The sequence below is a fragment of the Triplophysa rosa genome, linkage group LG12, assembly GCF_024868665.1.
Source record: "Triplophysa rosa linkage group LG12, Trosa_1v2, whole genome shotgun sequence".
Lineage (NCBI taxonomy): Eukaryota > Metazoa > Chordata > Actinopteri > Cypriniformes > Nemacheilidae > Triplophysa > Triplophysa rosa.
The window spans coordinates 14,355,542-14,383,005 of record NC_079901.1 but is presented as its reverse complement, the minus strand read 5'-3'; the positions used below and the strand labels follow the sequence as shown (position 1 = coordinate 14,383,005).

The 27,464-nt window shown below is 37.5% G+C and overlaps 5 protein-coding genes across 5 annotated transcripts; 4 read left to right on the top strand and 1 right to left on the bottom strand.

Moving 5' to 3' along the window:
• The first annotated feature begins 637 nt into the window (after positions 1-637).
• znf592 (zinc finger protein 592) lies at positions 638-10,858 on the top strand. Its single transcript, XM_057348442.1, has 9 exons — positions 638-1,679; positions 1,965-4,200; positions 4,297-4,475; positions 4,568-4,741; positions 4,817-4,961; positions 5,935-6,204; positions 6,381-6,493; positions 8,901-9,042; positions 9,173-10,858. The coding sequence occupies exons 2-9, from the start codon at positions 1,984-1,986 to the stop codon at positions 9,656-9,658; spliced, it is 3,726 nt and encodes a 1,241-aa protein (XP_057204425.1). The 5' UTR covers positions 638-1,679; positions 1,965-1,983; the 3' UTR covers positions 9,659-10,858.
• Positions 10,859-11,298: 440 nt separating this feature from the next.
• sec11a (SEC11 homolog A, signal peptidase complex subunit) lies at positions 11,299-13,480 on the top strand. The gene is made up of 6 exons (XM_057348587.1): positions 11,299-11,477; positions 11,895-12,004; positions 12,168-12,317; positions 12,659-12,778; positions 13,038-13,095; positions 13,188-13,480. The coding sequence occupies exons 1-6, from the start codon at positions 11,427-11,429 to the stop codon at positions 13,236-13,238; spliced, it is 540 nt and encodes a 179-aa protein (XP_057204570.1). The 5' UTR covers positions 11,299-11,426; the 3' UTR covers positions 13,239-13,480.
• Positions 13,481-13,604: 124 nt separating this feature from the next.
• Positions 13,605-15,501, top strand: nmba (neuromedin Ba). Its single transcript, XM_057348588.1, has 3 exons — positions 13,605-14,276; positions 14,437-14,642; positions 14,769-15,501. The coding sequence occupies exons 1-3, from the start codon at positions 14,111-14,113 to the stop codon at positions 14,829-14,831; spliced, it is 435 nt and encodes a 144-aa protein (XP_057204571.1). The 5' UTR covers positions 13,605-14,110; the 3' UTR covers positions 14,832-15,501.
• A 183-nt stretch (positions 15,502-15,684) lies between these two features.
• kti12 (KTI12 chromatin associated homolog) lies at positions 15,685-19,817 on the top strand. The gene is made up of 8 exons (XM_057348586.1): positions 15,685-15,933; positions 16,106-16,157; positions 16,597-16,649; positions 17,142-17,197; positions 17,274-17,353; positions 18,065-18,224; positions 18,325-18,387; positions 18,725-19,817. Exons 1-8 carry the CDS (start codon positions 15,783-15,785, stop codon positions 18,878-18,880), a joined length of 771 nt encoding a protein of 256 aa, XP_057204569.1. The 5' UTR covers positions 15,685-15,782; the 3' UTR covers positions 18,881-19,817.
• Positions 19,818-21,541: 1,724 nt separating this feature from the next.
• si:dkey-24l11.2 (uncharacterized protein LOC100034462 homolog) lies at positions 21,542-27,234 on the bottom strand. The gene is made up of 12 exons (XM_057348036.1): positions 27,055-27,234; positions 25,476-26,207; positions 25,056-25,115; positions 24,922-24,974; positions 24,669-24,813; positions 24,248-24,600; positions 23,654-23,882; positions 23,279-23,396; positions 23,037-23,148; positions 22,810-22,921; positions 22,339-22,451; positions 21,542-22,057 (listed from the first exon to the last, which is right to left on the bottom strand). Exons 1-12 carry the CDS (start codon positions 27,082-27,084, stop codon positions 21,991-21,993), a joined length of 2,124 nt encoding a protein of 707 aa, XP_057204019.1. The 5' UTR covers positions 27,085-27,234; the 3' UTR covers positions 21,542-21,990.
• Between the last annotated feature and the right edge of the window lie 230 nt (positions 27,235-27,464).

Below are 27,464 nucleotides of genomic sequence, written 5' to 3'. Positions count from 1 at the left end.
GATAATTCCAGTGATGACATCATTAATACACATTAATATATTATCAGCACATGTTAACCCTATCCTACTGTAATTATCTATATTGTTTCTTAAGAAAGCTCTGTTTTCTAGGGATACGTTTCCAGTTCCACCCTGTCAAAGTCTGTCTCAGTTTTGCTCTATATCTAATCTAGCAAATCTTTAAGCATATAAAAACCTTACAAATCTCTAAAAATATTCCTTTATGATCATGAAAAATTAACTTGGTGATATATTGTCAGTGCCCACCTTTCAATTGCAAAATTTAATAATTACAAACTTCCATCAAGCTAAACATAAGGAAAATAATGCAATTGTGGAGAATAATATTGAGTAAAATAATAATGTTCTGCAACACCAGCCAAAATTAAAAGATACAAGGCGTACAGATTAGACATAGGCCTAAATAACTGAGCAATGTATTTGTCAGCTATGTTTTTGATCAGGCACAATCATAGAAGCCTACTGTCTGTCTGTTTTTGTCAGATTTCTTCAGAAAAGAAACTTGGATTTTCCAGAGTGCAGCATGTTTCCCAACCCTGGTCCTTGGGGCACACCTTCCAGAATGTTTCAGAATTCAACTCATCAATCAGGTGTTTCATATAGGGAGAGAACTAAAACATTCTGGAAGGTGTGCCCCGAGGACCAGGGTTGGGAAACACTTGTTTTAAAAGTATATTTTTATCACTTTTATTCGGATTATTCAAAGATGTGTCTGCTAAAATGTTGTGACACTCCAAACAAACTCGCCATCGCACCTAAACTGTCCAAAAATGCTGTCTAGATAGGCAGCTGGGTAGAATTTGACACAGCCTCCGCCAAGCTTGAGCGGGGTCCTCGTTTACACAGGAAGAGGAGAGCTGTTAGCTAGCATTCGTCGGACAACTGTAAACAACTCACTTTTATGAACCTCACAAACCAAAAACACTTTCCGCTTGCTTAATTAACCATTTGCATGACGCTTAAAAGTTATTTTAAAAGCGTGCTTGACTGTACACGTCTGTACTGGTGTATGATAACGGCACGTTATTTACAAAGCTGGTGTGCACGCAGCTAGTCAAGCGCGCACTCGATAGCTAAAGCTTCTGTCAGTATTCTTTTGCTTTGAGTTCTGCATGAAGATCTAGTTTAAAAAAAATGAAAGCGGACCGATATGTCTGACTGTGTGTTACGGAGTGTAACAGCATGTATCTGACCGCCAAACAATGTTTTAACGGGTTTGTAAGCTTGTCGAGGGATTGTGTTCGTAGTTAGCATATAAGCTAAAACTAGCTTTGTACATCCTCGTACAAAAAGCTTAAACTCTACAAATGCATTTCATAAGTAATGCATGTAAAATATGCAGATGTTAAATACGATTCAATGTACAGGATATTAAAATAATCTATGTATGGTTGACAGGCTAGTTAACTAACGTTTGATTGGAAGATAGACTTGACTTGGTGAAGAAAGTCATTTGAAGTTGTGTTAAAAAGAGTATAATTATGGTGAAATGCTTATTGGAAAGGAATTAAAGCTTCCCTAAACATGCCTGCAAGTGTTTGAGTTGGCTGGACTGGTACTATGGAAGGTCCTGGAAGTTTACTACAGGTGAAGATGCACAGCAGTAAACATGATGGACCCCTAACACCCAGCAAGTGCTGAGATGAATTCACCAAATGGTAATAACAAAAACCTTTATTTAGCGTTTTAGGTGTTTTTGCAGCAGGGTATGCTTTTGAATGTGAAATTGGTGGTGGGTCTTAGAGTGTTGGTGGCTTTGTTTTGTTTATTGTCCTAATAGGATACAGTGTATGTTTATTGTTACTTCATGTTAAATAAGACATTTGCTTATTTGTGGTTAATGACATAAAACACTCATACATGAATAGCATAGTAACAAAGTCACATCATGTTTGTTGTATGTAATTACATTTATGTTTGTTTGATTATATTTTTTGTTTCAGGTTGTGAAAGTGCTCAATCATGGGTGATATGAAGACCCCTGATTTTGATGATCTCCTGGCAGCCTTTGACATCCCGGATGCGACTAGTCTGGATGCCAAAGAGGCCATACAGGAGAATCATGATGAGGGAGAGGAACACCTGAAGCACTCAGAGATGTGTATCGATGCCACGGCTTTGATCCCTCACCCGGCTTTGACTCCAACAGATGCCCCTGCTGTCAGTGTTATAGTAAAGAACACCAGCCGTCAGGACTCCTATGAACATCTTGTGGAGAAAGAGGGCTCACATTTGGGACACCTATTACAAAATGGATTCAAGATGTCTGCAAGCTCACTGGAGACGCATCATATTGAAACACATTCCGTTAATTTTCCAAAGCTGGAAACCAGTAATCTCAATGGGGAATGTCCAACACATTCCTTGGAAAAGAATCCTGTACTCTACAAGACTGAGAAAAGTCCTACTATGTCAAGGTCAATTCCTCAGTTTAGCCCTATATCTAGTCCAGAGTCTGAAGACATTCAGAGCAATGGAATTGATGACTGTCCAAAATGTGCGGAGACCTCATACTTCCCATCTGATTCACTCTTCGCATCTTCAGCTTTTCCTGTCTTAGACAATCATGGAAAATTACAAGCCTGCAGTCTGACATACAGGTGCAATGAGAACAATCCTGGTTCTAAAAGTACAGATGATCTCGGATATGATGACTCATCTTTTAAAGAACATAACTTGGCGTGTTACAATAAAGATTCAGAAAAAGATAAAAGTTTTGATTCCGTCCCTAAGAAAAACAACATTGAAGAGCTTGAAGCAAATGAATATTCAAACATTTTTTCCCCCGGCACATGTGTCAAAACTCAGACCTCCAGGTTGTCTTCGTGTCTCGATGCATTAGCGGCCCTGAATGCTAAAAAGGATCCAGGTGAGCAAGCAAATTCAAGGGACTTTCCGGTAACGCCAAAAGAGATGGTGAAAATTTGTCCAAAAATTCCCATATCGCCAAAGAGCCCTAGAAGTCCTCTCGATGTGGTGAAACGTTTCGCCAGACAGCCTGACAGCCCCATGAGCATATGCAGTGATAGCAGTGGTAAAGCGTCTCCAGCTGTTGCTACAGGCTCACCTCCAGCCATACCGAGAGTTCGAATAAAGACAATCAAAACCTCATCTGGAGAAATCAAACGGACTGTCACGAGCATATTGCCAGACTCTGAAACTGAAGATCTCCTGTCGCCCTTCGGATCATCTCCATCTCAGTCCTCAGTTGAAGATGCCTTCTCCAAAATAATGCATGTGTATCGTTCGAACGATATCATTTCTGAAGACGTTTTTGGGGACGGAAAGCAGGAAGCTTCAAAGACAGCTTTACTAGGGAGCGTAAAATCGGTGAGGAGTGCAAAGAAACCTCGTCCCCAAAATAATGATCATGTCCTAAAGACACCACAAGGGAATAAGCAAAAGAGGTCTCCTCAAACAGGTTTGTCGGCTAATACAAATTACCTTCCAAAGGCGTTACACTTAGCCAACCTAAATCTAGTCCCACACAGCGTAGCCGCCTCGGTTACAGCAAGATCTTCCACTAACAGACAGGACCGCTCTCACTTATCATCTTCAGTGGTGTGTAGTTCTGTACCCTTAGTGCACCAAGTCAAAAAAGTCTCCCCGAACACACGGGCTGTCACCCCGAATACTGCAGCTGGAACTTTAAACAGACTGTTAAATTACTCGAACCCCGTGCCAACGTATGTTCCCGACCTAAGTCCACCACCAGGCAGCAACATCAAGCTCCCACCACAAGGCTATTGCTGCCTAGAATGCGGAGACGCATTCGGGCTCGAAAAGAGTCTAGCGTACCATTATGGACGAAGGAGCGTGCATATCGAAGTAGCATGTACCCACTGCTCTAAAACCTTGGTGTTTTTCAACAAATGCGCTCTTCTGGCACATGCGCGAGATCACAAGAACAAAGGCATGGTGATGCAGTGCACTCAGTTGTTTATGAAGCCCATTGCTGTCGACCAGATGTTGGTGCCCACCAAGACCGTGCAGTCTGTAAATCAGATACCTTGTGAGAACAACACAACAGAGTTATCCAAAATCCAAGCAGTCTTGCCTCTTTATCATGACAGAGTTATCAGGAATGGGTTCAAATGCTCGGATTGCAATAAACAAATGTCAGACTCCACAGCACTTGCAGGTCACTATCAGAGAATGTCAGTGGAGTCTGAAAGTCTGGTGAGTAAAGTGCTTTGTAGTGTTTCTTTTATTTTTATCTTCTTATTTGCTCATACGTTCATGTTCTGTGTTTATGTTTTCTCTCTTCCAATGCAGGTGTGCAAGGTTTGCTCAATGTTGCTACCAAACAAATGCAGCTACAGGGCCCATCAACGCATTCACACTCATAAATCTCCATATTGTTGCCCCGAGTGTGGAGCACTCAGTCGTTCTGCGGACATCCAAAAGCATGTGAAGGAGAACTGTCTCCACTATGCCCGCCAAATCAGTTACTCGTAAGTAACTTGGACCTCTGATGCAATAAACTGTAGCTTCAAAACCCACAAATGTCATTTGTGTTGGTTTTCACTTGCGAAATTTCTTTCAGGTGTGTGCATTGTGAAATGCTTTTCACGTCACTGTCCCTCTTGAAGAGTCACATTGAGGACAAACATTGTGAGGTCTTCTATAAATGTACTAAATGTCCTGTAGCCTTTAAATCTACTGATGGCTGCCTGATGCATGTGAAAACCAAGCATGGCGCCGATGAATCTAGCCATCAGTAAGTGCATTCCTCTTACTTTTAATGCAGGCATTGTAAATGTTTTGAGAGTGATTCCTGGTGTTTTCTGTGCAGGGTGGTCTACAAGTGTTCCTGTAAAACTGTCTTTAAGAAAAAACTGTTGTTGTATCAGCATTTCCATCATCGTGTTTGTGTGTTCAAGTGTCCAGAGTGCACTTCGTTTTTCCAAGAGAAACTACTTTTGGTGCAGCATTTCAAGGTTTGTAGCTTCTTTTATTGCTGTTTGTCATTGAAGTGTCTTAACGGTCACATCCAGAGTGATTGGAATCATTGCACATGTCGGTGTGTCACACTTAAGTTGTAGTTTTCAGTTTATTACATTATTTGGTTGTGAAGACAGCAAAGCACTGGAGGTTGCGAAAGGTTCTCTGTCAGATTGGCAAGTCTTGGTCCTAGGCATCAGCATAGCCTAGATGTAGGTGGATCCAATGACTGTCTTGTATGCTTGGGCAAGTGTTTTGGGCATTGATAGGGTGTCCATGCTGTGACAAAAAGACCAGACAAGTGAGTGGTAGTAGTCAAGATGACAGTCTGTTGATCTGTGAGTTGCAAAGGGTGTAAGTAACACGTTGTTCAGTGTGTCACCAAGGTTCTTGGCGAGATGTGGACGAGATGCTTAAAATGATGAAAGTTGTCTGATCTATTGAAGTCTTGGCAAGAGTGTCTTTTGGCTGGGATGAACTGCAGATGATGCCTGGTTATCCAGGCTGAAGTACTCACCAGATATGCAGTGATTTGTGAGGGTACAAGTTGTCAAAGAGTGGAAAGAGAGAATTTCAGTAAGTTCTGAAAATTGTTGGGACTCAAGATGAAGAGAACTCTGTCTATGGCATAGCTTAAAGACAAACTAGTCATTCAAGTGTGGGACCTGTATAATTACCTCAGAGCCCGCCTTCAGTCAACATGCAAACAAACCTAGCCTGGTAAGACAATAGACAGCTGATGATGACACTTTAAAATAACACAGTTTGCTTTGTTAGTTCACAGTACTCGTAACTCATAACCAATGAAAATCATACTTGTAATTAATAACAATTTCCAACAACAGAACCTAAAGCACAAGCTACTGCTATAAGGCATGATGTGATCCAAAAAATATGATCTAGGTTTTGTTAATTTGCACCTTTAGAATCATTTACATACTGACATAAATTGTCTCTCTGTGTCTGCAGAGTGTTCATGTTGGGGTTTTCAGAGGTGAAGCAGAAAAATGCCAGACAGAGACATCATCTCTCTTTGACACAGTGTCTCCTCAAAACTTTAAACCAAGAGTAACCAAACCTGCTAGTGATGCCAGCATGAAAGTTCGAGAGAGCCCTTCTGCACGGAAATCAAGTGGCGGACTTAGTATGAAGAACGCTGGGTGGACTTGTGGAGAATGCCTCCTGTGGGTCCCAGACAGAGAGACCTACATCAGTCATATGAAGAGCAGCCATGGAAGGGTGAGGCTCCATCCTTTCAGTCTAACTTAAGGAAACAAGTGTATTACTTAGACCAGAAGTTATCAAACCTTAAACCGTTCTCAAACCAGGGGGTTTTCTTAGTTACGATAGCAATTTATATTGCTCTAGTTTGTTTTCTGAAATCATTCCTAATTAAACATGCATTTGTTTTGCAGTCTCTAAAGAAACATCCATGTCGATTGTGCGTAAGGTCTTTCAATTCGTCCTTGAGTCTTAGACGACACATTCGCAGTGACCATGATGGGAAAAAGAAAGTTTACACATGCTGGTAAAGTTACCGCTTCACTACAAATGTGCATATCGTCGCTGTCCTTCCAAAACCTTGGATGTCCAAATTGACTGTTTTTCAGGAAAAGGAAAAACACAGTACTTTTTTTTTCCAAAATATTTTTATTGGAAAAAAATACAATGCACTACTTCTATCACAGACACAATTCACCCTTTTTTTTTTTTTTAGCATATATGCACATGTACACGGACACATATACACACATAAAAACATAAAAAAAACTTATAAGAATATAGGAGAAAATAATTAAATTAAATCACAGAGTACCGTGTAATAAACCAAGAACACCACCCCACCCATGTCCCCACTCAGCTCACCGCGACCAACACACATTTTACTGGTTATTTATGCAATAACAAATTACAAAAGGCACACCAGTTATTGGCACACATTCATATGGGTATTACCTCTAAATTAGTGAAATAGGTAATAAAGGGTTGCCATTTGTGGAAAAATTTGACTGTACATCCTCTCAACGTGTATTTAATTTTCTCAAGTTTTTAAAAATACATGATGTCTTTAAGCCACCGGGAGATAGGAGGGTATTTAGCAGATTTCCAATGTAACAATAAGGAGCGTCTTGCTAGTAAGGATGTGAAAGGTATAATGTCCTTTTGTGTAGGGTTAAGTGCAAGTGAGGGGTCAGGAATCCCAAATATAGCAATCAGAGGGGAAGGTTGGAGATTTACCCCAAGAACAGAGGACATAATAGTAAAATAACCCGCCCAGAAACCTTTCAAATCAGGACAATGAAAGAACATGTGGCTAAGGTGACAAGGAGAGCCATGGCATTTATCACATTTGTCTTCCACTTCTGGATACAGTTCAGATAGTCTAAACTTAGAGAAATGTATCCTATATAAGACCTTAAATGGAATAAGACTAAGACGAGCACAAGAAGAGGTAGATTGTATCCTCTCTATGGCCTGTTCCCAAGACTCCTCATGTATTTCTATTCCCAGTTCCCTTTCCCATAAACACTTATGTTTAGCATTTGAGTAGTCGCTAAAAGCTAAGATAATGTCATACAGCTTTGAAATGATTCCTCTGTGATGAGGGACAAATGAGAACATGGTTTCCCACCGCTGTTCTGGAGGGAAAGAAGGGAAAGAAGGGAAGCACTTAGCCACAAAATTGCGAGTTTGAAAAAAGCTAAACAGATGAGTAACGGGGAGTTCATAGCGAGATGACAAATTGCCAAAACTATCAAAGACACCATCTACATATAAATCTCTGAGTCGTGTAATACCCTTGTCATACCACAGTGAGAATGTCGAGTCCGAAAGTGATGGAGGAAATAGATGGTTGTTATTCATAGGACCCAAGGAAGATGCAGCTACAAATTTAAAGTGTTGTCTAAATTGATACCAGATTTTAAGTGTGTTAAGAACCACTTGATTATCAGTATATAGAGAAGGTTTTGTAGGTAAAGAGGAATAAAGTAGAGCAGGTATAGAAGATCCCCTACAGGATGATAGTTCCAATTTACACCAAGAGGATCCAGGGGATTTTAACCAATAGCAAAGTTTATGGATGTGAGCCGCCCAATAGTAAGTTAAAAAACTAGGTAATGCAAGTCCTCCACTTAGTCTGCATTTCTGCAGTAAAGTTTTACGAATCCTAGGTGGTTTCCCACCCCAAATAAAAGAACAAATTATCTTATCAAGTGAGCAAAAAAATGTTTTGGCAGAAAGAGAGGGATTGTCTGGAATAAAAATAGAAATTTTGGTAAAATATTCATTTTGACAACATTGATCTTGCCGATTAATGAAAAGGGGAGGTTACCCCATCTTTGAATATTGGATGTAGTCTTTAAGATAAGGGGAGTGAAATTAGCAGATGTAAGGCTAGATAAAGAACGAGTCACGTTAATCCCTAGGTATTTAAACCCTGAAGGACTAAATTGAAAAGGCAAATCTGACTGTTGCATATGACATGCTACAGTATTAATGGGAAAACACTCACTTTTCACCAAATTTAATTTATAACCTGAGAAGGAGCTGAAGTTCTCCAGAATACCCAAAACAGCAGGGATAGAAAGTGTAGGATCAGTTATATACAATAACAAATCATCCGCATACAGCGATAATTTATATTCAATTCCATTACGGGTGATTCCTTTAACTAAAAAAAAAAAACACAGTACTTTTTAAATGATTAAATACTGTGTTGTCAAGTTGAAAAGCACTTTTTAATACTTTTTATTAATTAGATATTAGCAAAACCCAGTGACAAACAAAGTGTGACTAATAATAATGAAACATAAAAAATATGGAGATGCGAGGTTTCAGAAGGACTGCAGCGAATCAGCGATATTTAATGTTAAATAGGTTTTTTTTTTTAGTGTTCTTACTTGATATTGTATATTTCCTTGTCAATCCTAAAGGTACTGCACAAATGAGAACGTAACTTTTACTAAACCCTCTATGCTGAAGAATCACATCACCTTGATGCATGGAATCAAGAACCCAGATTTTAGCCAGATGACAAAGTTGGCATCTCAGGAGGTGGGGAATCCCACAAGTGAGGTAATCATAAAATACTCATTTGGTCTTTTAGAGAATTACAAAGTACATTTCAAGACTTCCCTATTTTTAAGGTTGTGTGAAGGAACTGTATTTTTGAATGACTAAACGCAGCTTCTTCTATCTTTTTCAGAGGCCTAAAAGAAGAGCAGAGGAGGCGAATGAGAAGACCGGAGAAAATGGAACGTCATGTGTCTCTCTTGCCAAGCGTCTTAAGCCACTTTATCGCTGTGCCAAATGTGGCTTTACCTCTGAAGTCCAAGCCCAGTTTCAGGAGCACATACCTCAACACAGAACCGACAGTGACACACCCCAGTGCCAGCACTGCGGCCTTTGTTTCACATCTCAGCTAGCACTCAGCAGGCACCTCTTCATTGTGCATAAGGTCAAAGAACCAGACTTCGAAGATGAGACATCAAATCAAGGAGGGGTAAACTCAGCTGACTTGGGAGATGAAAGAAAACCTGTACCTCTTTTGCCAAAAACGACTGGTCTGTCCACAGTTGGAGAGCAGTGTGAACTATACAGTGAGACCGTGGCCCGTGAGTCCATAGACAGTGCTTGTGGCAAAACACAGACATCAGAAACAAGTGAATTCGCTGAGAAAGAACAGGCCTGAACAATGGAAAGCTGCTAATCAATGTCATTGCAAACAGATTATGGCTAAACATGCCGTCTTACTGAATATGCAGCTAATAAATTTGGTACTGCAAACATGTTGCCTTACAGTAAAATACTATATCTCAAGTCGCTTATATCAATGAAATAATGTTTCATAAGACTCCGAATATCTTTGAATTAACCAAAAACTGATGAATTCATGCAATTAATCGTCACTTTTTAATTATTGTGTATTACTTCAATCTATGTCTTATGTATGTGGTTAATCATAATTTATTTTCATATGATTTCAAAAGCATCATGTCAATGCGTTGCAGTGTTTCTCTACAGAACAAATGTATGTCTTTGTTCATGTACTACAACAAATCTACCATGAAATGTTATCGATTTACATATTCTAGCCATGTAATACTTTGGCTGTTTTCAGGGTCACCAAATATGTCAACAGGGGAATTGCTGATGAGTTTAGTACTTTTGTGGTCAGTCTTTGGTGGTGCTTGTGTTATGCTGGTCTTGAAGGAAAGGCATGTCTGATGATGAATATTGTTAGGTGGTGTGTGTATCGCAAAGCTAGATATCTGTAACAGTATTGCTATGATGGAGATTGCTTTTATTCTAAAAGGTATTCACTTAAACCCAGGTATCTGCACTCAGAGAAGATATATTTTCATATTCATTCCATGTAGATGACTAGTTTCAGTTAAGTTTATATTCAATGAGCCATTATTACAATCAAAATTAGCACTTTTGTAAACGATTATATGGAGAAAAATGATATTCATTATTTACATATTCTCATATTAAAGACATAAGAGACTCAAATTTACAGTGTTATTAGCAGAGGTTTGATGTTTTGGAGGCCTTCAACAATGTAAAATACAAAGATTATTATTTCTGTCACTATTTTGTTCGTTAATGTTTCAGATTAAATCTTTATGTCCAAGACATTACAATCAGTCTTGAAAATTATTTTTTAATTTAGTATGAAGACACGAGGCGTTAGTACCAATAACTGCACAATTTACACATCGCTGGTTGTTTGTAAACCGGAGGTACTAGACCGATCGGCATCTGACATCAAACTACCGCGAGAGCGATTCGAATTCTTTAGCTCTCGCGGTTCTTTGACATACGCCGTTTGGTCTGCACAGCGCCACATAGAACTTTTTTTTTCAAATTTTGTATTGGACTGTTGATGTAAGCCTAAGCACACCATTTAATAAACTTAGCCAAGTATACAACCTGGGTTTACACAGCTATTTTACTATTATATAGTATATAATTATACTATTAGGCCTATATAGTATATAATTACATAGTCTTTCTATTGAAATACTTTATCTATTGACACTCCTACGTTATTTAAAATATTGATATAATATCAAATTCCTAGTAGATGCAAATTCTTTACCGATTAACAATGCAACTACACATGCACTTTTTTGCAGTATTTTCCTACGATTCATTTTATTTTGTCAAAATGCATTGACAACAGCCAACGCTTATCACATTGTAATCGATCCATAATATGGTTTTTAATGTTCTTGTTGTGTGCCGAGGCATATATACACTCAATATTTACTAGAATTTTTTTGAAACTACAATTTTCCTACCGCAGTTCATTTTCAAGCGGAAGTAGCATAAGCGGAAACCAGTTGCCGTGTATCCGCTAACCAGCAGCAGTGGTGGCGGAACATTGCAACTAAATTTCTTGGTATAATTTGTATTATAGACTGTTGTTATATACAGTTAACTACAGGCACAAGATGTTATCCTTAGATTTCCTCGATGATGTCCGGCGAATGAATAAGCGTCAGGTGCGTATTTATTTATGCAGCTAGCTTAGCACTTGATTTGCATTGCTTTCTGGAACTACACGTCAGCCTGAATGATTGACAGCTGTTTTAACGTTCTTACATATTTATTACTGCTATTTAGTGATGGTTTAACAAACATAATGTTGTTTGAATCTGGAGTGATGTATTTTTGAGTACGTAGAGAAATAAAACAAACCAGGAAATCGGCTTTTCAAATAGCTGCTATTCTCTTAACGGTTTAATTTATAGATAACAGTGCCTTATACTTAGTTACACTTACATCTACTTCAGCCATTCTTGTTTTTATTATCAGTTTATACTTTCGTATGTATGATTAAAGTTAATTAATTTTGATAATAGTGCAAACGTAACACTAAAGCTTGCTGATGTTGAGTGCGTTATTTTCGTGTTTTCCAGCTTTACTATCAGGTGCTGAATTTTGGAATGATTGTATCTTCAGCCTTGATGATCTGGAAAGGCTTAATGGTTGTAACTGGAAGTGAGAGCCCAATTGTGGTTGTTCTCAGGTAAGGCAACCAGTACAGTGCCTGCTGTTCACTTTCAAATCAGAGGATTTTTGATGTTTAAAACCCAGCATGCACCTTTTGGAAAAAAGAAAGTCCATGTTGTTTGGTAGAATTCAAAATATTAAAACTTATAAAAAAAATATTTCCAATGTTATATTTTTAGTGGAAGCATGGAACCTGCATTTTTCAGAGGAGACCTTCTCTTCCTCACAAATCGTGTTGAAGACCCAATCAGAGTGGGAGAAATTGTTGTGTTCAGGATTGAGGGAAGAGAAATTCCCATTGTACACAGAGTCCTAAAAATTCATGAGAAGTAAGTATATGTGCAAGATCACAGGTTCAGTGTACGTGAAACATGTTTTTGAAGTACATATTCACCAAAAAGAATTTTAGCAAGGCTTACACATGCAAAAACAGCAAGTAATAAGGGCAGTTTTTGGGTGAAAAAATGTGGTGTACTTTGTTCTAGAAAAAAAGAATAACGAAGTCCCTATGATCCCAGTTTAATTCACGACATGAGAATTTTAGATTGTCAGGGTAGGAGCAGCATGTACTAAGCTATATTAGTAAGTCAAGTTGTACTGTTTTATGATTGTCTGGTCTTTACCTGATGTCTTTGTTCAGTCTAATAACCTTGATGCCTTTTGATTTCAGAGAAAATGGCGACATCAAGTTCTTGACAAAAGGTGACAATAATGCTGTGGATGATAGAGGCCTTTACAAGCAGGGGCAGCATTGGCTGGAGAAGAAAGATGTAGTGGGCAGAGCAAGAGGGTAAGTTTTAGAAGAGTCTTAATATTGTCTGTGATTAACCAAATTAGTAAAACGGTAAGGAAACAGAAATTTAGAGCTCTTATAAGAATGTTAACCAGGATCCTTTAGTGTTTTCTAATAATTTTCCAGAGTAGAATCTTTAGGTGTAGTTTCACAAACAAACTTTATATTTTTAAAGATGAAAATATTGAAGTTCTGTGATTCTGTGTCATGTCATGTGATTTCATGCAATGGGCCCTAACCACTTTCTCTACGGCAGGTTTGTGCCTTACATCGGAATTGTCACAATTTTGATGAATGACTATCCCAAATTTAAGGTATGCAATGCACTGATGTCAGTGTAAGTGTTTATGTTTAATTGATGAGTGAATCAAAGACTTAAAACTTTTGTTTTTTCCTTCCATGACAGTATGCTGTATTGTGTATGCTTGGGCTGTTTGTTCTGGTACATAGAGAATGACGACGTTCAAGAGCAATTGTATCCGACAAACCATGGAAAATATCCGTCTGGTGACCAGTTTTTATGGTGTTTTGTGTGTGTTGGAAAATCTTGCACTTGCTTTTTGAGACAAAGGTCAAGTTATATTTTTTTCCGCTTAACAGTGCAAACATGAGGTACACAAAAACTACAAACTAGGCATTTATATTTGTCAACTTTTCATGTCATATAAATTAAAATTTGTTTGATCTTGTTTTACACACTGATGTAATTGCACCATATGTTGAAAATTGTCTAACTTCTAAACTTTGTCTAAGGTCAAAATTTTGTATGGAATAAAAATGTTGAGCCAAATTTAAAACTATCATTTTGGGTATGATATGAAGCCAAAGACATTTTTCTTTTGGTAATATGCAATAATTTAGCAGATCGTTTGTCAATGAACATATATTTAATGATAACTATCAATTTTTTAAAATCTTATTTACAAGCCATCACTAAATGGGCAGACTCTTTTATCCAAAGCGACTTGCATTGCATTCTATTATATATTTGTGTCTGAGTATGTGCAATCCCTGGGATCGAACTCATGATGTAAGAAGGAACTTGTTATTTGACAGAAAGGTTTTTAGAAGAACCAAAAATGGTTCCTTTGTGAAACTAATTTGAGGCCAAATCAGCTATTAAACTGTCTCATTCAAAGACCATTACTATCTATTCGCTGTGGTTATATGCGTTCAATGACAAAAACGATGACCTCAGAGACGTGTGTGCTATCCCACCCCACTTTGGGCGTATAAATACAGACCGAATGCTGTGAAACAGTGAAAGAAGAGCTGTCACAAGCTGCTGAATCTCAACGGAGAAACCCACTTTAACCTACTGAACACGAGATGGCTGTAAGAACCGGAGGTGGACCATGCAAATATAGATTATTATTTGTCTTCATAATGCTTTCAAATGTATCCTTGAGTACATCAGTCAGTCTCGATTTAACGGAGTTGCGAAATAAAGTTTCGAAAATTAAAGTCCATCCACGAGGGAATCTCTGGGCGACAGGTATGTGCTTCGTTTTAGATAGTATATTGTAAATAAAACGAGTAACCAAATGTATGTTTGGTTTGAATATAACTTCAGATATATGCGAATATATTGGACTGCAACTGCATTTAACTATTTTTATGTGAATTCATGTTCCAACAAAATTTCTGTCTTCTAGGTCATTTCATGGGCAAGAAGAGTATTTCAAACAGCCAGTTACAAGACACTTCATTATCCTCAGAGTCTAAGAGGACTATTGAGCAGTCAGTGAGTTCAGATGGAGAAACAGAGGAGTTGAGGGAGCTGATCACTCAGGAGGTGCTGAAAGTCGCTCTTCAGGCTGAACTTCAGGATCGAAAAGGGACGCAAGATGCTTACAATCAGGTGGTTAGCTACACATTTTAAAAGAAAATGTACACAGTTATTGAAGATTTTTATAGCCTAACCTAAGAGAAAATGTACATTATTGCTTTATCCTTCTCTTATACATTTTTATTTCATTTGTTTCAGGATTCGGACTTCCTGATAAAGCTTTTGAAAAACTACACTGCGAAGAGGAACCTTATAAACTAGCGAATACACTGTACAAAATCTAATCTGTACAAAGTACGAAAACCTCATTTGAGGATATTTAACCATAACCTGCTTTTCTTATTTATGCCTAATATGTATTTTGTAAATAAATGAATGTGTAAAGATGAAACATATTTTAAGAAAATAAATACGAACGATTAGTCTCATCATCATCAAGTGTATTAATGTCGGCAAAAAACTTACACATTTACAGTAATGTTGTACCTGAGGCCTTTGTTGCAGCTATGCAGACAAGAAAAACAACATAAGCATCACAACTAAATTACTAATGGCCTAAAGTTCCTATATTGAGAGTAGTTTGCCTTCAGGTCTTCACATGTAGAAACGTAATTGTCTTTAAAAAGTAGCCTACATTTGCTTTTTACAAAACAACAGGCTTATGAGTTTCAATACAAACAGTTTTTACTTAATATTGCGATCAAGTACCGAATTGCGTAATTTCGGTGTTTTAGAGACTCGAGGTTAATATATTACGAAGTAATGAGAAGAGGCTTGACGAGAAATGACTGAAGTATAAACAAACGAATAAATATATGTAGGCTACAGATAGATGAATAAACAAATGTTGAAATACAAAACTAGCACAAATAAAAACGTATGTATGAATATAGGCATAGATTTAAGCCAATGCAGAGCCTATGCCAAGAGCGTTGATTATTTCTCATGACCACAATATGTATTATTTCTGAATTTATCTGTTGATTTGTTTATTTATCGACATAATTTTTTCGTCTTCCAAACGCGTTCTAGAAGAATTGAATATATTTTTATTACCAAAATAGATGTAACGTTATGGTGTTTTATCGCTCACATATAGAGGGCAGCAGTGAACTAACCATACCTGGAAACAACATCCACGCGAAGAACTTCCCCATGCATCGCTTCAGAAAAGCATGAATCTCTTCGAGTCATCCAAATTTTTGCTGTAAAATGCCTTTAGTTGTGTTGTGTGGATACCCGTGCAGTGGTAAAACCCGGCGAGCTCATGAGCTGAGAGATTATTTGACGCAAAATACAGAGAGAAAGGTTCATGTTGTCGGAGATGAGATTCAAGGAATTGATAAGAACTCTGTATATTCAGGTGAGAATCTTGATGCCAAATGTGTAGATGTTTGGACCACCTGAGAAACACAATACTGCACATATATAATAGAAATCGGGACAATATAATCTAACAGCACTCCTCATGTGATATTGTTGGCATGTCCTGCTGTAACTGACTGAGTATGATGTTTGTTTGTTGATGAGTCCAGACTCACAGAAAGAGAAGAATCTGAGAGGTGCACTGCGAGCTGAAGTTGAGAGGTGAATGTTAATGTGCCTCATACGTCAAACATAAATGGAAATGTTATGTTTGGACTTTTTTTGAAAGAAAGATTCTTTATGTAAAATGACAGTGGATCACAAATTATAGAAATGTATAAATGGTGTTGGACACCTTTTGGTTTATACTCGATGGATTAAAGTGTAAGTGTTGCACATGAATAATAAAATCACCAGCTCTTCAATAAACAGACAGTGTGTGTTCAATCTTATCGTAATATATTCAAAATCAAATACAACTGTAAGGATTATATGCAAATAAAATATTATCAGATTGCAAGTTCTGGTTAAAACGTAAAGATCAACATATCTGTTTTTTAATTATTACACCCATATTAAATAGAACTCTTAATTTTGAAACAATGAACTGCTTTGAATAGATTTAAATAATTTCTTTATGTACTTCTCTTTTTGTATACAGGAAAGTCAATAGAGATGATGTTGTGATTCTTGATTCCTTGAATTACATTAAAGGTAAATTGTTTTAGAATTATTGTCTTGTCGTCACAGTCCCTCCAAAGTCCAAATTCGCTGTTTTTCAGGAAATGTAAAAAACACTGTACTTCTTAAATGATTAAATACTGTGTTGTCAAAGTTGACAAGTGCTTTTTAATACTTTTTATTGGTTAGCTATTTGCAAAACACGGAGACAAACATAAAGGGCCATTAATAATAATGATTTATAGCAAAACAAAATAAAAATCATGAAATATGGAAAAATATGTCTTTGATTTATAAATGCCGCTTCATAAAAGAAAATGCACAAATACCTTTAGTGTGTTTTTGGTCCATAAAACAATGTGTGGATGAGTTAAACCCATTTCTGTGTTTTCAACATTGCTTGCACCTGACCAGGACAAGTAAAATATCAGATTTTGCTCTGACCAGCTGGTGTTACATAAGGCACAATTTAAGTCAGGGAAGTATAATTAGTGTCATTTAACTATAATTGTTTTTCATTTCTAGGATACAGATATGAGCTGTTTTGTCTTATCAAACATACACAGACGCCACATTGCTTGGTATGTAATCTCTTCTCAAACACAGACTTTGTTTACTTAATAGTATGAAGGACCCATAAATCTCCAACTCCTACAGGTGTACTGTTTAACATCAGCTGAGGTGAGCTCAGAATGCAATAAAGCCAGAGAGGCTGATTCTCAGTACACTCAGGAAATGTGAGTGTTTAACATTTTTCTCAATATTGTCTATTAATATGTTAAGTAAGGGATAATGTACAGGCAGCCGGTTGTTATCGCAGAAATAATCCCCGACAGTGTTCGCGTCGGGTCTTGTATCACACTGAAGGGGCTTATTTCGGCTACTTGCCACATGAGAAAAAAACTGGACATAAATGTGAATTTGAAATATTTTATTAGCTCATTTTTACCGAATGCAGACCTTCCGCGAGGAAAAGCCATTTAGTTTCGGTTTTAAAGTAAGAAACGACGTTCAAACGTCACGAACGGGCAAATTGGTTTAATCATTTGTAAATATAATGTCATATATGTTATTAAAAGACCTCTTTATAATTCATTTTTGTGTAATATTAAACTGCCCCTCTCAAAATGATTTGCAGCATCTGGGTTACAGGGTGTTATTAATTTTGAGCGGTTGTTATTTGAAAATAACAACCCTTGGAATGTCGCGACTGGCCAATCAGAATCAAGCATTCAAATGAGCCGTGTAATAATAATAATTAACGTATACATTTTTATTATTATAATAAATATAATAAAGGATAACTACTGTTTTTAATTTAGCAATATTAATGACATTCCCCTATTGTAAAATGTATGTTTTCATAAGTGTTTCATAAAATCATAAAAGTTTTTTTTTTTCACTTAAATATCATCATTAATTATCATTTCATGTCTTTGAAACAATAGTCTTGATGGACTTGTACTGAGATTTGAAGCCCCTGATTCAAGGAACAGATGGGATAGTCCACTGTTTACTATTCAGAAAGAGGACGCACTTCCATTTGAAGCCATCTGTGATGCTCTTTTCAAAAGAAAAGCACCACCACCTAATCAGTCCACGCAAAGTGTAAGAACACTACTTATAATGCATAACGCATGAGTATGTAGCTACTTTATATACTTGTGGAATTTCTGTTTTTTTATTTATTTATTTATTTGTGATGCAGCAACCTCTCTCATCCACCAATTTTCTGTACGAGTTGGACAAAGTTACACAAGACATCCTTATGGTACAATTTCAATTTTATGCAAAAACCTACTTCAGGTGCCAGTTGCATAAACATAGCCGCTAAGCTTAACAACTAGTCTCACTGACTAGCAGTTAGTTAGGACTAATCAGTCTTACTTTCCAGATTTCTATTAGACCCTTCTACCTTTTTATGTAACTGACTTAAAGATGTATGCAACCTGCCCCAGGTGTTCTGTTATGAAAATAGAATGTACGCATATTTTTCAACACTATCTTGATTTAGCATATTTTTTCCTACATAACATAGCAATTGCAACAAATTATTGTAATGAATAGCATTTATCATAATGTGGGTGTGTTTTTTTTTATTGTCCTAGGCTCTTCTTGACTCACAGAAGACCAGTGTCCCTGGAGATCTTATATCTACTCCTGGAGCTACAGAAAAGATATCCTTTTTTCACACGTTTAGCATTTTTACCCTTGTTTGTGCACTGAACTTCTATTTGTTTTCTTCAGTGATTCTTTTGCAGTGATTCTTGGGAAGACATGTCATGGGCTTTAACCCACCAACCACCAGAGCTCTTTGATATCTCTTATATATTTCCTAAGCCTCCTTCCTTATAGCAAAGCATTAAAAAAACAGCAAGAAAGCTAGTACAACTCTCCCTCAACTGAAATTTTGTACATTAACAAAAAGTGTATCTGTTTAATGCTAACTGAAGACTGATATGACCTTTGCGCATGCAATGGATACACAAACATCAAAGAATGTCATTTTGTTTTGATGCATTTGCAGTTTAGTAATTGTCCATAACTGCTTTAGCTTTCGAACAAGGTAAGCCGAGGAACCAGTTGGCGGCTCTTTGAAGTACTACTATATGTGATTCAAAGGGTTTATTACTAGAAGTTAATTTAAACACATCATGAAATGGCAAATAATTTTGTGTGATTGCAATATTTGAAATTGGTTCCTTCTGATCAAAATGAAACTGGTTGATTGAATGTGGTAATATTATGCACACCCTGCTTCATTTCCTTGACCTTCTTAATACATCAAACTCACAAGAAGTCTTAACATGGTGGAACTGAGGAAACTCAGACGCCAGTTCATCAGTTACACCAAGATGCATCCAACAGAGAACATTGGACAGATTGCCAATATGTTTGTGCAATATCTTAATAAGAGTATGCACTAACTGTCCTCAAATTGTGTTTTTAAATGAGTAGTTAATGGCATATTTATTGTTTTCAAGTTGCTTTTTAACGATGTATTTGTTTTAAGTGCAATAAAATTAGAAATCTTTTCATTAATGAATTTGACTCAGATCAACTAGCAAGAATCATCTAACAGTTCTTGCCTTTTGCTGGATAGCTGGGTAAAGTATTTTTTTTCCAAAGAAAGTAACTCAAAATTCAAGAAAAGTAAAAAAAAATGTGGCCCATATAGTTGTCATGTTTATTTAGTTGGCACTTATATAGTAAAAGGTGGGAAACAAAAAATAGGATTAGGACAGAATTAAACTCACATTATCCATTTGAGCATCACAGTACATTGTGGGCACATGTAAAAAAAACATTTGTTAAGCCCCTCCAAAGAGTGAAAAAAGAAAAACTATATTCAGCATCTACAGACCGTACTCAAATCTTTCACGGACAACATCTTTAAAAAGGTGGTTCCAGTCTTACACTGTGGTTTACAAACCTTAAAAGACTGCAAGGTTTGATTAAAGCTGTAACGTGCACCCACAGATGTTTTCTCACTCCATATGTGTGAAGGCTAATCAAATAAAGCATAAAAGTCATTGAGACGCTGATGTTTAGTGCTTTTTTACGCTAGTCTCTTGTTTATGCCTCAGGGAAGATCTCAGAGTGTCTTAATGACTCTTGCATAAAGTGAGTCATTGTTGTAAATCAGGCCAGCTGTTTATGTGCAGAACTATAATGTGGTAAATATGGACTGAAAACATTGTGCACTCTGACTCTTACCTCGTGACCTCTTATGCTCTGTCTAGTGGAAAAACAGCAACAGTGCAACAATTAGTTAAATATCTTGATGATTGTCATGCCCATTCATGCATTTACATGTTTCCTATGTGGTTTAATGTGGGAAACACACCTACATAATCCACTTTTCTATAAATATATGATCAAGGTTATAATTGTACATTTAAGGTTATAATATTTTGTCTAATGATAATGTCACCTGTCTATTAAAGGCACTTGTTGGCAACAGGACTCAATTCCACATCAAGTTCTTTCCCATTCATTACTTTTTCAATTTATTTCTATACAATGATATTAATAAATATTATAGTATAATAGATATTATAATATTTATCTGTAAGAAGAATTTTAAAGTGATAGTTCATCCAAAAATAAACAATTCTGTCATCATTTACTCAACCCCTTGTCATTTCAAACCTTTGTGACTTTCTTCCGCAGAACACAACAGAAGATATTTTGAAGAAAGCTGTACCACTGTACCCCATTCACTTCTATTGTATGGACACAAAACCAATGCAAGTGAATGGGGTCCAGTTTACAACATTTTTCAAAATATCTTTTGTGTTCTGCGGAAGAAAGAAAGTCGCAGGTTTTAAATGACAAGAGGGTAAGTGAATGATGACAGATTTTTTCATTTTTAAGTGAACTATCGCTTTAATTAATGGAAAGGGTTGTTCTGTGCTGCCACCTTCTGGCAAATGAGGATTAGCAATTTTAAATTTTAAGTATTTTAAGTACTACTTCTGAATGGTTAGGGAGGTAAGTGCCTTCTTATATGCTTTCTTATGTAACAATTTATATCCATTAACATATTGTATATATGCATAGTAGGTAGGCTATTAAGGCTGGAGTTTGGTGTTTGTATGTTGAGCTTAAGTGATCACAATTAGTGATCACAAAAAATATATTACAAGATAAAGCTATATTAATTTGAGCTCACATGGCATTTATAAGCATATTGCTGTATGCTTTGATCTTTATAATCAGATCTTTGATCTTTATAATCATTCTCAGTTTGACACATGGTTTAAATCTACATTAAAACCACTACATAATTTGAAATGCATTTTTTTGTTTTGTTGTAGTCAGGCATGTTTTCCGTTTTACTTGTACATTATAACAGAAAAAGTGTTTGTTTGTGTTTTAACACACAATTGCCATCAGAAGAAAGTGAAACTGATAAGTTTGTAGAATGACAGGGAAGATTTGTTTATTTGAAAAGCTGTCTATAGAAAAAACAAAGAGTCTGATCATCCAAAGTTGAAACAGATGTGGAAATGATAAAGATGATTAAGAGACATCTAGTAACAATCTTGATCTAAACATTAGAGGTTCTGCACCTGAACTGAACTATTCTTAAGGACAAATACATGTTTTGAATTCCATCATTTCAAACAATCTAAAACACAAGGTGTGACTGTATACATTCATTTGTTCTTTATTCTCTACTATCAAACAAAGGCTCGATTGAAATGAGCTGTACAGACATTTGTATCAGTATCATATACAGTCTGTAAAATATATTTAATTTTCATTCGAAACTGCAATAGCGAAATCATTGCACAAGAGAATTTCTGGCTTTCATAAATCTCTGTGATTTCTATCAAATCTCTGAGAGCTGTTTATGAATATCATTTGGTTACTTCTCTTGGGTTGTTTTCTTAGACACTGTTTTGCTCATGTTGGAGTATTTGTGCTTGTCATTTCTGTTTAGAAAGAAAGATAACAGCAAAGGTTCATAAGTTCAGAGCAAATAAAATCACACAACACAATTCATGACCAGGTAGTGGTTTTTAACAGGTCAATTTAGTGCAAAAAAAAGTAACAAAAATAAATCTAGGTTTGTTAACACGTGAACAAAATTTAAATGTATGTTTGCAGACAGATTGTATAAATTAAGTCTTCTGTTAAACCAGGTGTAATGTTGCAACACTTCAAATGAAGTCAAATTAAGTGAAGAAGGTGAGGTGAGTGAACATCAATATACCTGCTCATCTTAACCCTGTTCCTACAGCCCCTTCCACCCTCCCAGTGGCTCGTGTGAGTTTCTCTGGTCATCATACCCCCACAGCCCACACACGGCTTACCATTGCTGTAAGGCTAGAGACAAAACAAACAGTTCAAACTTATCAAAAATACTATATATAACCCTATAGAAGCTTAATTGTTCACATATTGTAATAAGCTGTATGACATGATTACTGTCCATTTCACAAAAGTAATACATCCTACTGTATTTTTAGCCATGTTTAAAAATATAAGCATGTTGAACTATTAATATTAAATGACAATGACACACACAAAAAAAGATCTCACGCTGGCCCACACAGGTGCAATATTCCTCTTTCTTTCAAATAGCTTGAATAGACATGAAACTCACCTAATTTGTTTACAATTCAAATGCTGGTTAAATCTGGTTTAATGGTGTCTGAGGTCTGACAGGGTTCAGACAACTGACCTGTTCTTTGGCACAATAACCGCAGATCATTCTGGTGGCCAACTCCATCAGATGGTCCTGATCCTCATCATGGCACGCATCACATGCGTAAGCCCGACCACAGCAAGGGAACCTAACAAGAGGGATGATCAAAAAAAGCCTTTTAATTCAACAGAAATCAATTTAAGCCCCATATATATACTGATTGTCTACACTTTAACTTGGAGCAGGAGACTTTTGTTGGTTACCTCAGCCATCTGTGACTTTGCCTGTAGTGTCTGCAGGCACCTTTATCAGGTAGAGGCTTTCCTTGCTGAACCGCAGGGTCTCTATATCGCTGACTATATTGAGGAGTTGCACCTGTACATAAAATAATACAAATCTTGTGAGGCTATTATAAAAAACATGTAACCCCGAATGTAAATTCAACAGAAACAACAGCTGTACTGTCAATGGTAATTGTACAGGATATATAGCACAAGGTTGAGACCTGTTGTTTTTCTGGCCTCCGGCTGAATGAACTGAAACCGCGTAGCCTCAACAAAAATGCTGAGTTTAGTGTGACAATGTTGGCAGTTTTGCTCCCAGTTTTGGCCATAGGTCAGATTCTAGAAATATATGAAAACAAAAAGAGAAAGAATATTTTGAGAATAATATGAAGTCGTTTTTTCTATTAGTTAGTTCAGTTATTACTTAATCAACTTTGTGGCATTTTTAACCATTTTAATCAACTTGAGAAAAGTATACCCACTCTTTTCCTACTATTCCTTTAAAGGTTCAGCGTATGAAATGTAGTGGCATCTAAATTTCAAATGCATGAATTGTGACATGTAATGTAATTTGATTTCTTTTACAGTTTCCAGACCTGAATCGTGTCCTCCTTGTTGCAGTTTAGGCAGCCGACGCTGAACTCAGACTCCTGCAGTATCAGATCTACAGGCACAGCTGCATGAAGGTCCAGATAACCCAAAACATCACTGTAGTGGTGCAGAATACTGGACCTATAAGCAGACCTGATTTCTGCTCCACATTTCTCACATTGAGCTGTACAGGCCAGACGTCCATTCAGGGTCAGATCAGCGCTCACTTTACACCTACAGCACAAACAGGGGCAAATCAAGTTTGCAAATCTGAGGCCAGTTTGAAAAAAAAAAAACTGTTTGTTAAAGACATTCAGAGGCCTTGTTTGCACCTAGTATTAACATCAATCTTAAAACGTTTTGTGATCAATCATATGATGAACACATATCTACATGTCTCGGGAAATGTATAGAAAAATATTCAGCTCTATTTGTCACCTTTTATAGAAGATCAGACGCATGTTAATACTTTATGTGTAATATTTACATAACGATAAAGCTAATCCGACTTAACTTGACTGGGTGTAAATGATAGGATCACCCAAGACGGACATTTATAACTGTTTTACTTTGGTTTTTAAAACAGGACTGCAATTCACCGGCTGCATTGCAGAGACACAGAGATCTGTCTGGCCGTCACAGTGGCTGTCTGTTCTCCCAGTCTCAATCCCAGCAGTTTGATCTCAGTGCCTTTCCGTCGCTCTCTTGTTTTAATGTTCTCCACCTGCCGGTTACCTGCCTCCCCGTCACTGCCAAAAGCAGTGTCCTCTTCCTCCTCTCCAACAGCTTCGTCATGCTCTTCCTCCTCCTCTTCCGCTGAAGCCGCAGTGAGTGACACTATACGCTCAGGAGTGTCTGTTTTTTTGCCCGTGTTCTTAAAAACAGTGACCTTGAGTTGTCCGTAGGGGACAAACTGTATTCCAGACCTCTGCAAGTCAATGTCTTTTTTCAACTGCAAAGAGAGATTTGATATTAGATCTAGTTTTACATAAAGGTGCTTATGAAGAGACTCAGTCTGACCTGTCTGGCTCCATCAGTGAAGATTTTCTCCATGCTACGGTCCAGCCAGCGCAGGTACGGCCTGAAAAGCATCTCAACCCTCCCCATCAGCTGGTTAGTGGCATGTTTGGCCTTCAGCCATTCTTCTGAGGCCTTCTGCACATGTCTGTGAGCACACCACACAACATACAATATATACAGCTAGTCATTTCTGACTATATTCACAAGCAATATTACAATCAAAAGAACCAAAAACATAGAAAGTTCTTCTGACCTCGCCATGAGTGCTGGTAAGTTCTGGTCCTCTGGAACATCCAGAGTGAACACCTATGTTACATTATCTTTGAGTTAAGAAGAATTAACATTAAGTATTAACATGAATTTGAGTATAGTTTTAAGCATGCACACCTCTTGAGGGTAATTCTCAGGAAAGCTGACCATGACGTCGACTTCATTTAGGTCAAAAGGCTGCAAAACAACACTCACTATCAGTATATGATGATACAGTAGCTATATCCAGCATGCCGGCTGCATGACTTTGCACCGTACACAATAACAGTGCACCCGAAAATAAAATTCTGTCATCATTATTTCACCCTCGTGTCACAAATCCTGACCTTCTTTCCTCTGGGAAACACAAAAGAAGATATTTTGAGAAATGTTGCAGTGGTTTTGTGTCCATACAATGGTCCTCGGCGAGGCGAGGTTTTGTGTCCATACAATGGGGTCAAGTATTGTTTTTTCAAAATATCTACTTTTGTGTTCTGCAGAAGATGATTAATGATGAAAGAATTTTCACTTTTGTGTGAACTGTCCCTTAAGTCTTACCCATTCAGGGTCTGTGGCTTGCACCGTCACTCTGTAGTAAGTTAGCTTTCCATCTTCTCGCTCCTGCACTATAAGTTTGTCTTTTGGGAATCTCTTTATGAGCTGAGCGATCTCTGTGGCTCTCAGCTGTTTGCAGACTTCCTCAGTGAGATTAGCCAGTTTGACCTGATCATGAGCTGGACGTGCAGCTGGAGCAGAGGGTCTGAAACTCCTCCTCTCTCTCGGTCCACGAGGCTGGTCCTCCACGGGCGGAAGCTGCTGTGGGTGGCGGAAACGACATCGGTCATCCATAGCACAAAAGCCAGACAGGAAGTAACGGCAGGGCCTTCTAGCCCTTTCTCGTTTCTCGGGAGCCGATTTGTGGCTGGATGGTGCCGGCAGTTTCTCTTTATCTGATTGGGTGCTTTCACTCGACTCTTTCTGTGGATCCGATGGCTGACTATTTGCATTTTCTTCTTTCTCTTTGTGATCGCGATCTTTTGGATCGTTGCTGCTCTCTGCCTGTTTAACACCTGCGGCTGCAGCCCTCTGATGAAGAAAGCGGCACTTTTTCCCGTAATAGCATAGTCTGCCCTGAGAGTAAAAACGGCACAGCGGTTGCGCCTGCCCACCCTTCTGTGGTGTGTTCTTTTTGCTGGTCTCCTCTTGATGGCTTGTGTTGTCTTGTTCGGTTTCCGCTGACAATGATGAAGAGCCCGGTTCATCCTCACCAGACGGCTTCGACTCTAATGACTGTGGGGCAACAAAAAAGATGATGAGTGTTTGTCACATGACAAGAGCTGTCACAATATTAGATTTTCACTACATGATTATCATGCCCAAAAGATAGATAAATAAATAAATAATATTGTCAGTCAAATTCATCTTTAATTGTGTTGTGTAGGGAGGCAAACAGAGAGTTTGTAGTTTACATTTTATGCCTACAGGTGCTAAATGATTTATGATGTCATCATATGTGAGATTACCACAATATTGAATATCATGATTTTTTAATTTTATTGTTATTGTCAAAAGCCGTATATACAGTAGTGACACCCCTACCCCTACAGGTGTAACATGCAGTTCTCAAGGTGTGATGATAAAGCATTTCTGATATTAAAGCCGTGTCAAAACTACATCTTTTTATATCTAGGCACTGCAATGTATTTTTGGCTTCTAGCTAAGTTAAACAAATTTAGTCAAACTTGTCAGAGAGCTCTGAGAACCTTAAAGACCATAAACCTCTTGTGTTTTAGTTACAGAGACAGACCATAAAGTGCCTGTTAACGTGCGGATGACACACATCTAGCTATCTAGAAAATGGACCTCGAGTCCATTTGAATGAAAATGATCATTTAACGTTAACTCGATTCTTTAAATTTCAATGAACGCGCAATGGGATCAGGAAGTGGCGCATGCTTTAAAACTTGCATTACATTAAACTTACGCATGTAACTGTAACTCCTCGGTTAAATGTTTTTGTTGTTCTAATAGATCGCTTCGACAAATGTCATTTATTATAACACTGGCCAAATTACTTGTGGCAATGTCTCTCTTGTAAGGATACAAGTTAGCTTAAATTCATATGTTCGACACTAACCTGCACCACACCGTCACTTTCTGACTCCATTAAATCGCACACCTGTCAATATAAGCAGCCCAATACGTCAATAGTTTTTGCTGACTGTCGCTTGTGTGTGTTCAAAAGACAGCGATTACTCGTGTTGTTAGCGTAAACATCTGAAGTGTGCTCGACATCATTCAGCGGCAGCGCTGCGCTGACCGATTGGAGGGTATGACATCAAAGTACCGCGGGAGCGATTCAAAAGCACTGCCGGCGACCAGTTCTCGCGGAACTTGATGTCATATGACAATCAGTATGCGCATCGCTGAATGAGTTCAAACATCCATGAGTTTCTTACAAAATGTCGAAAAGCGTTTTTCTAGGGGGCGCTTGATTGGCTCAAAAGGCAAATGTCAACGCTAGTTTTTCGTCATTTTCCTAATAAA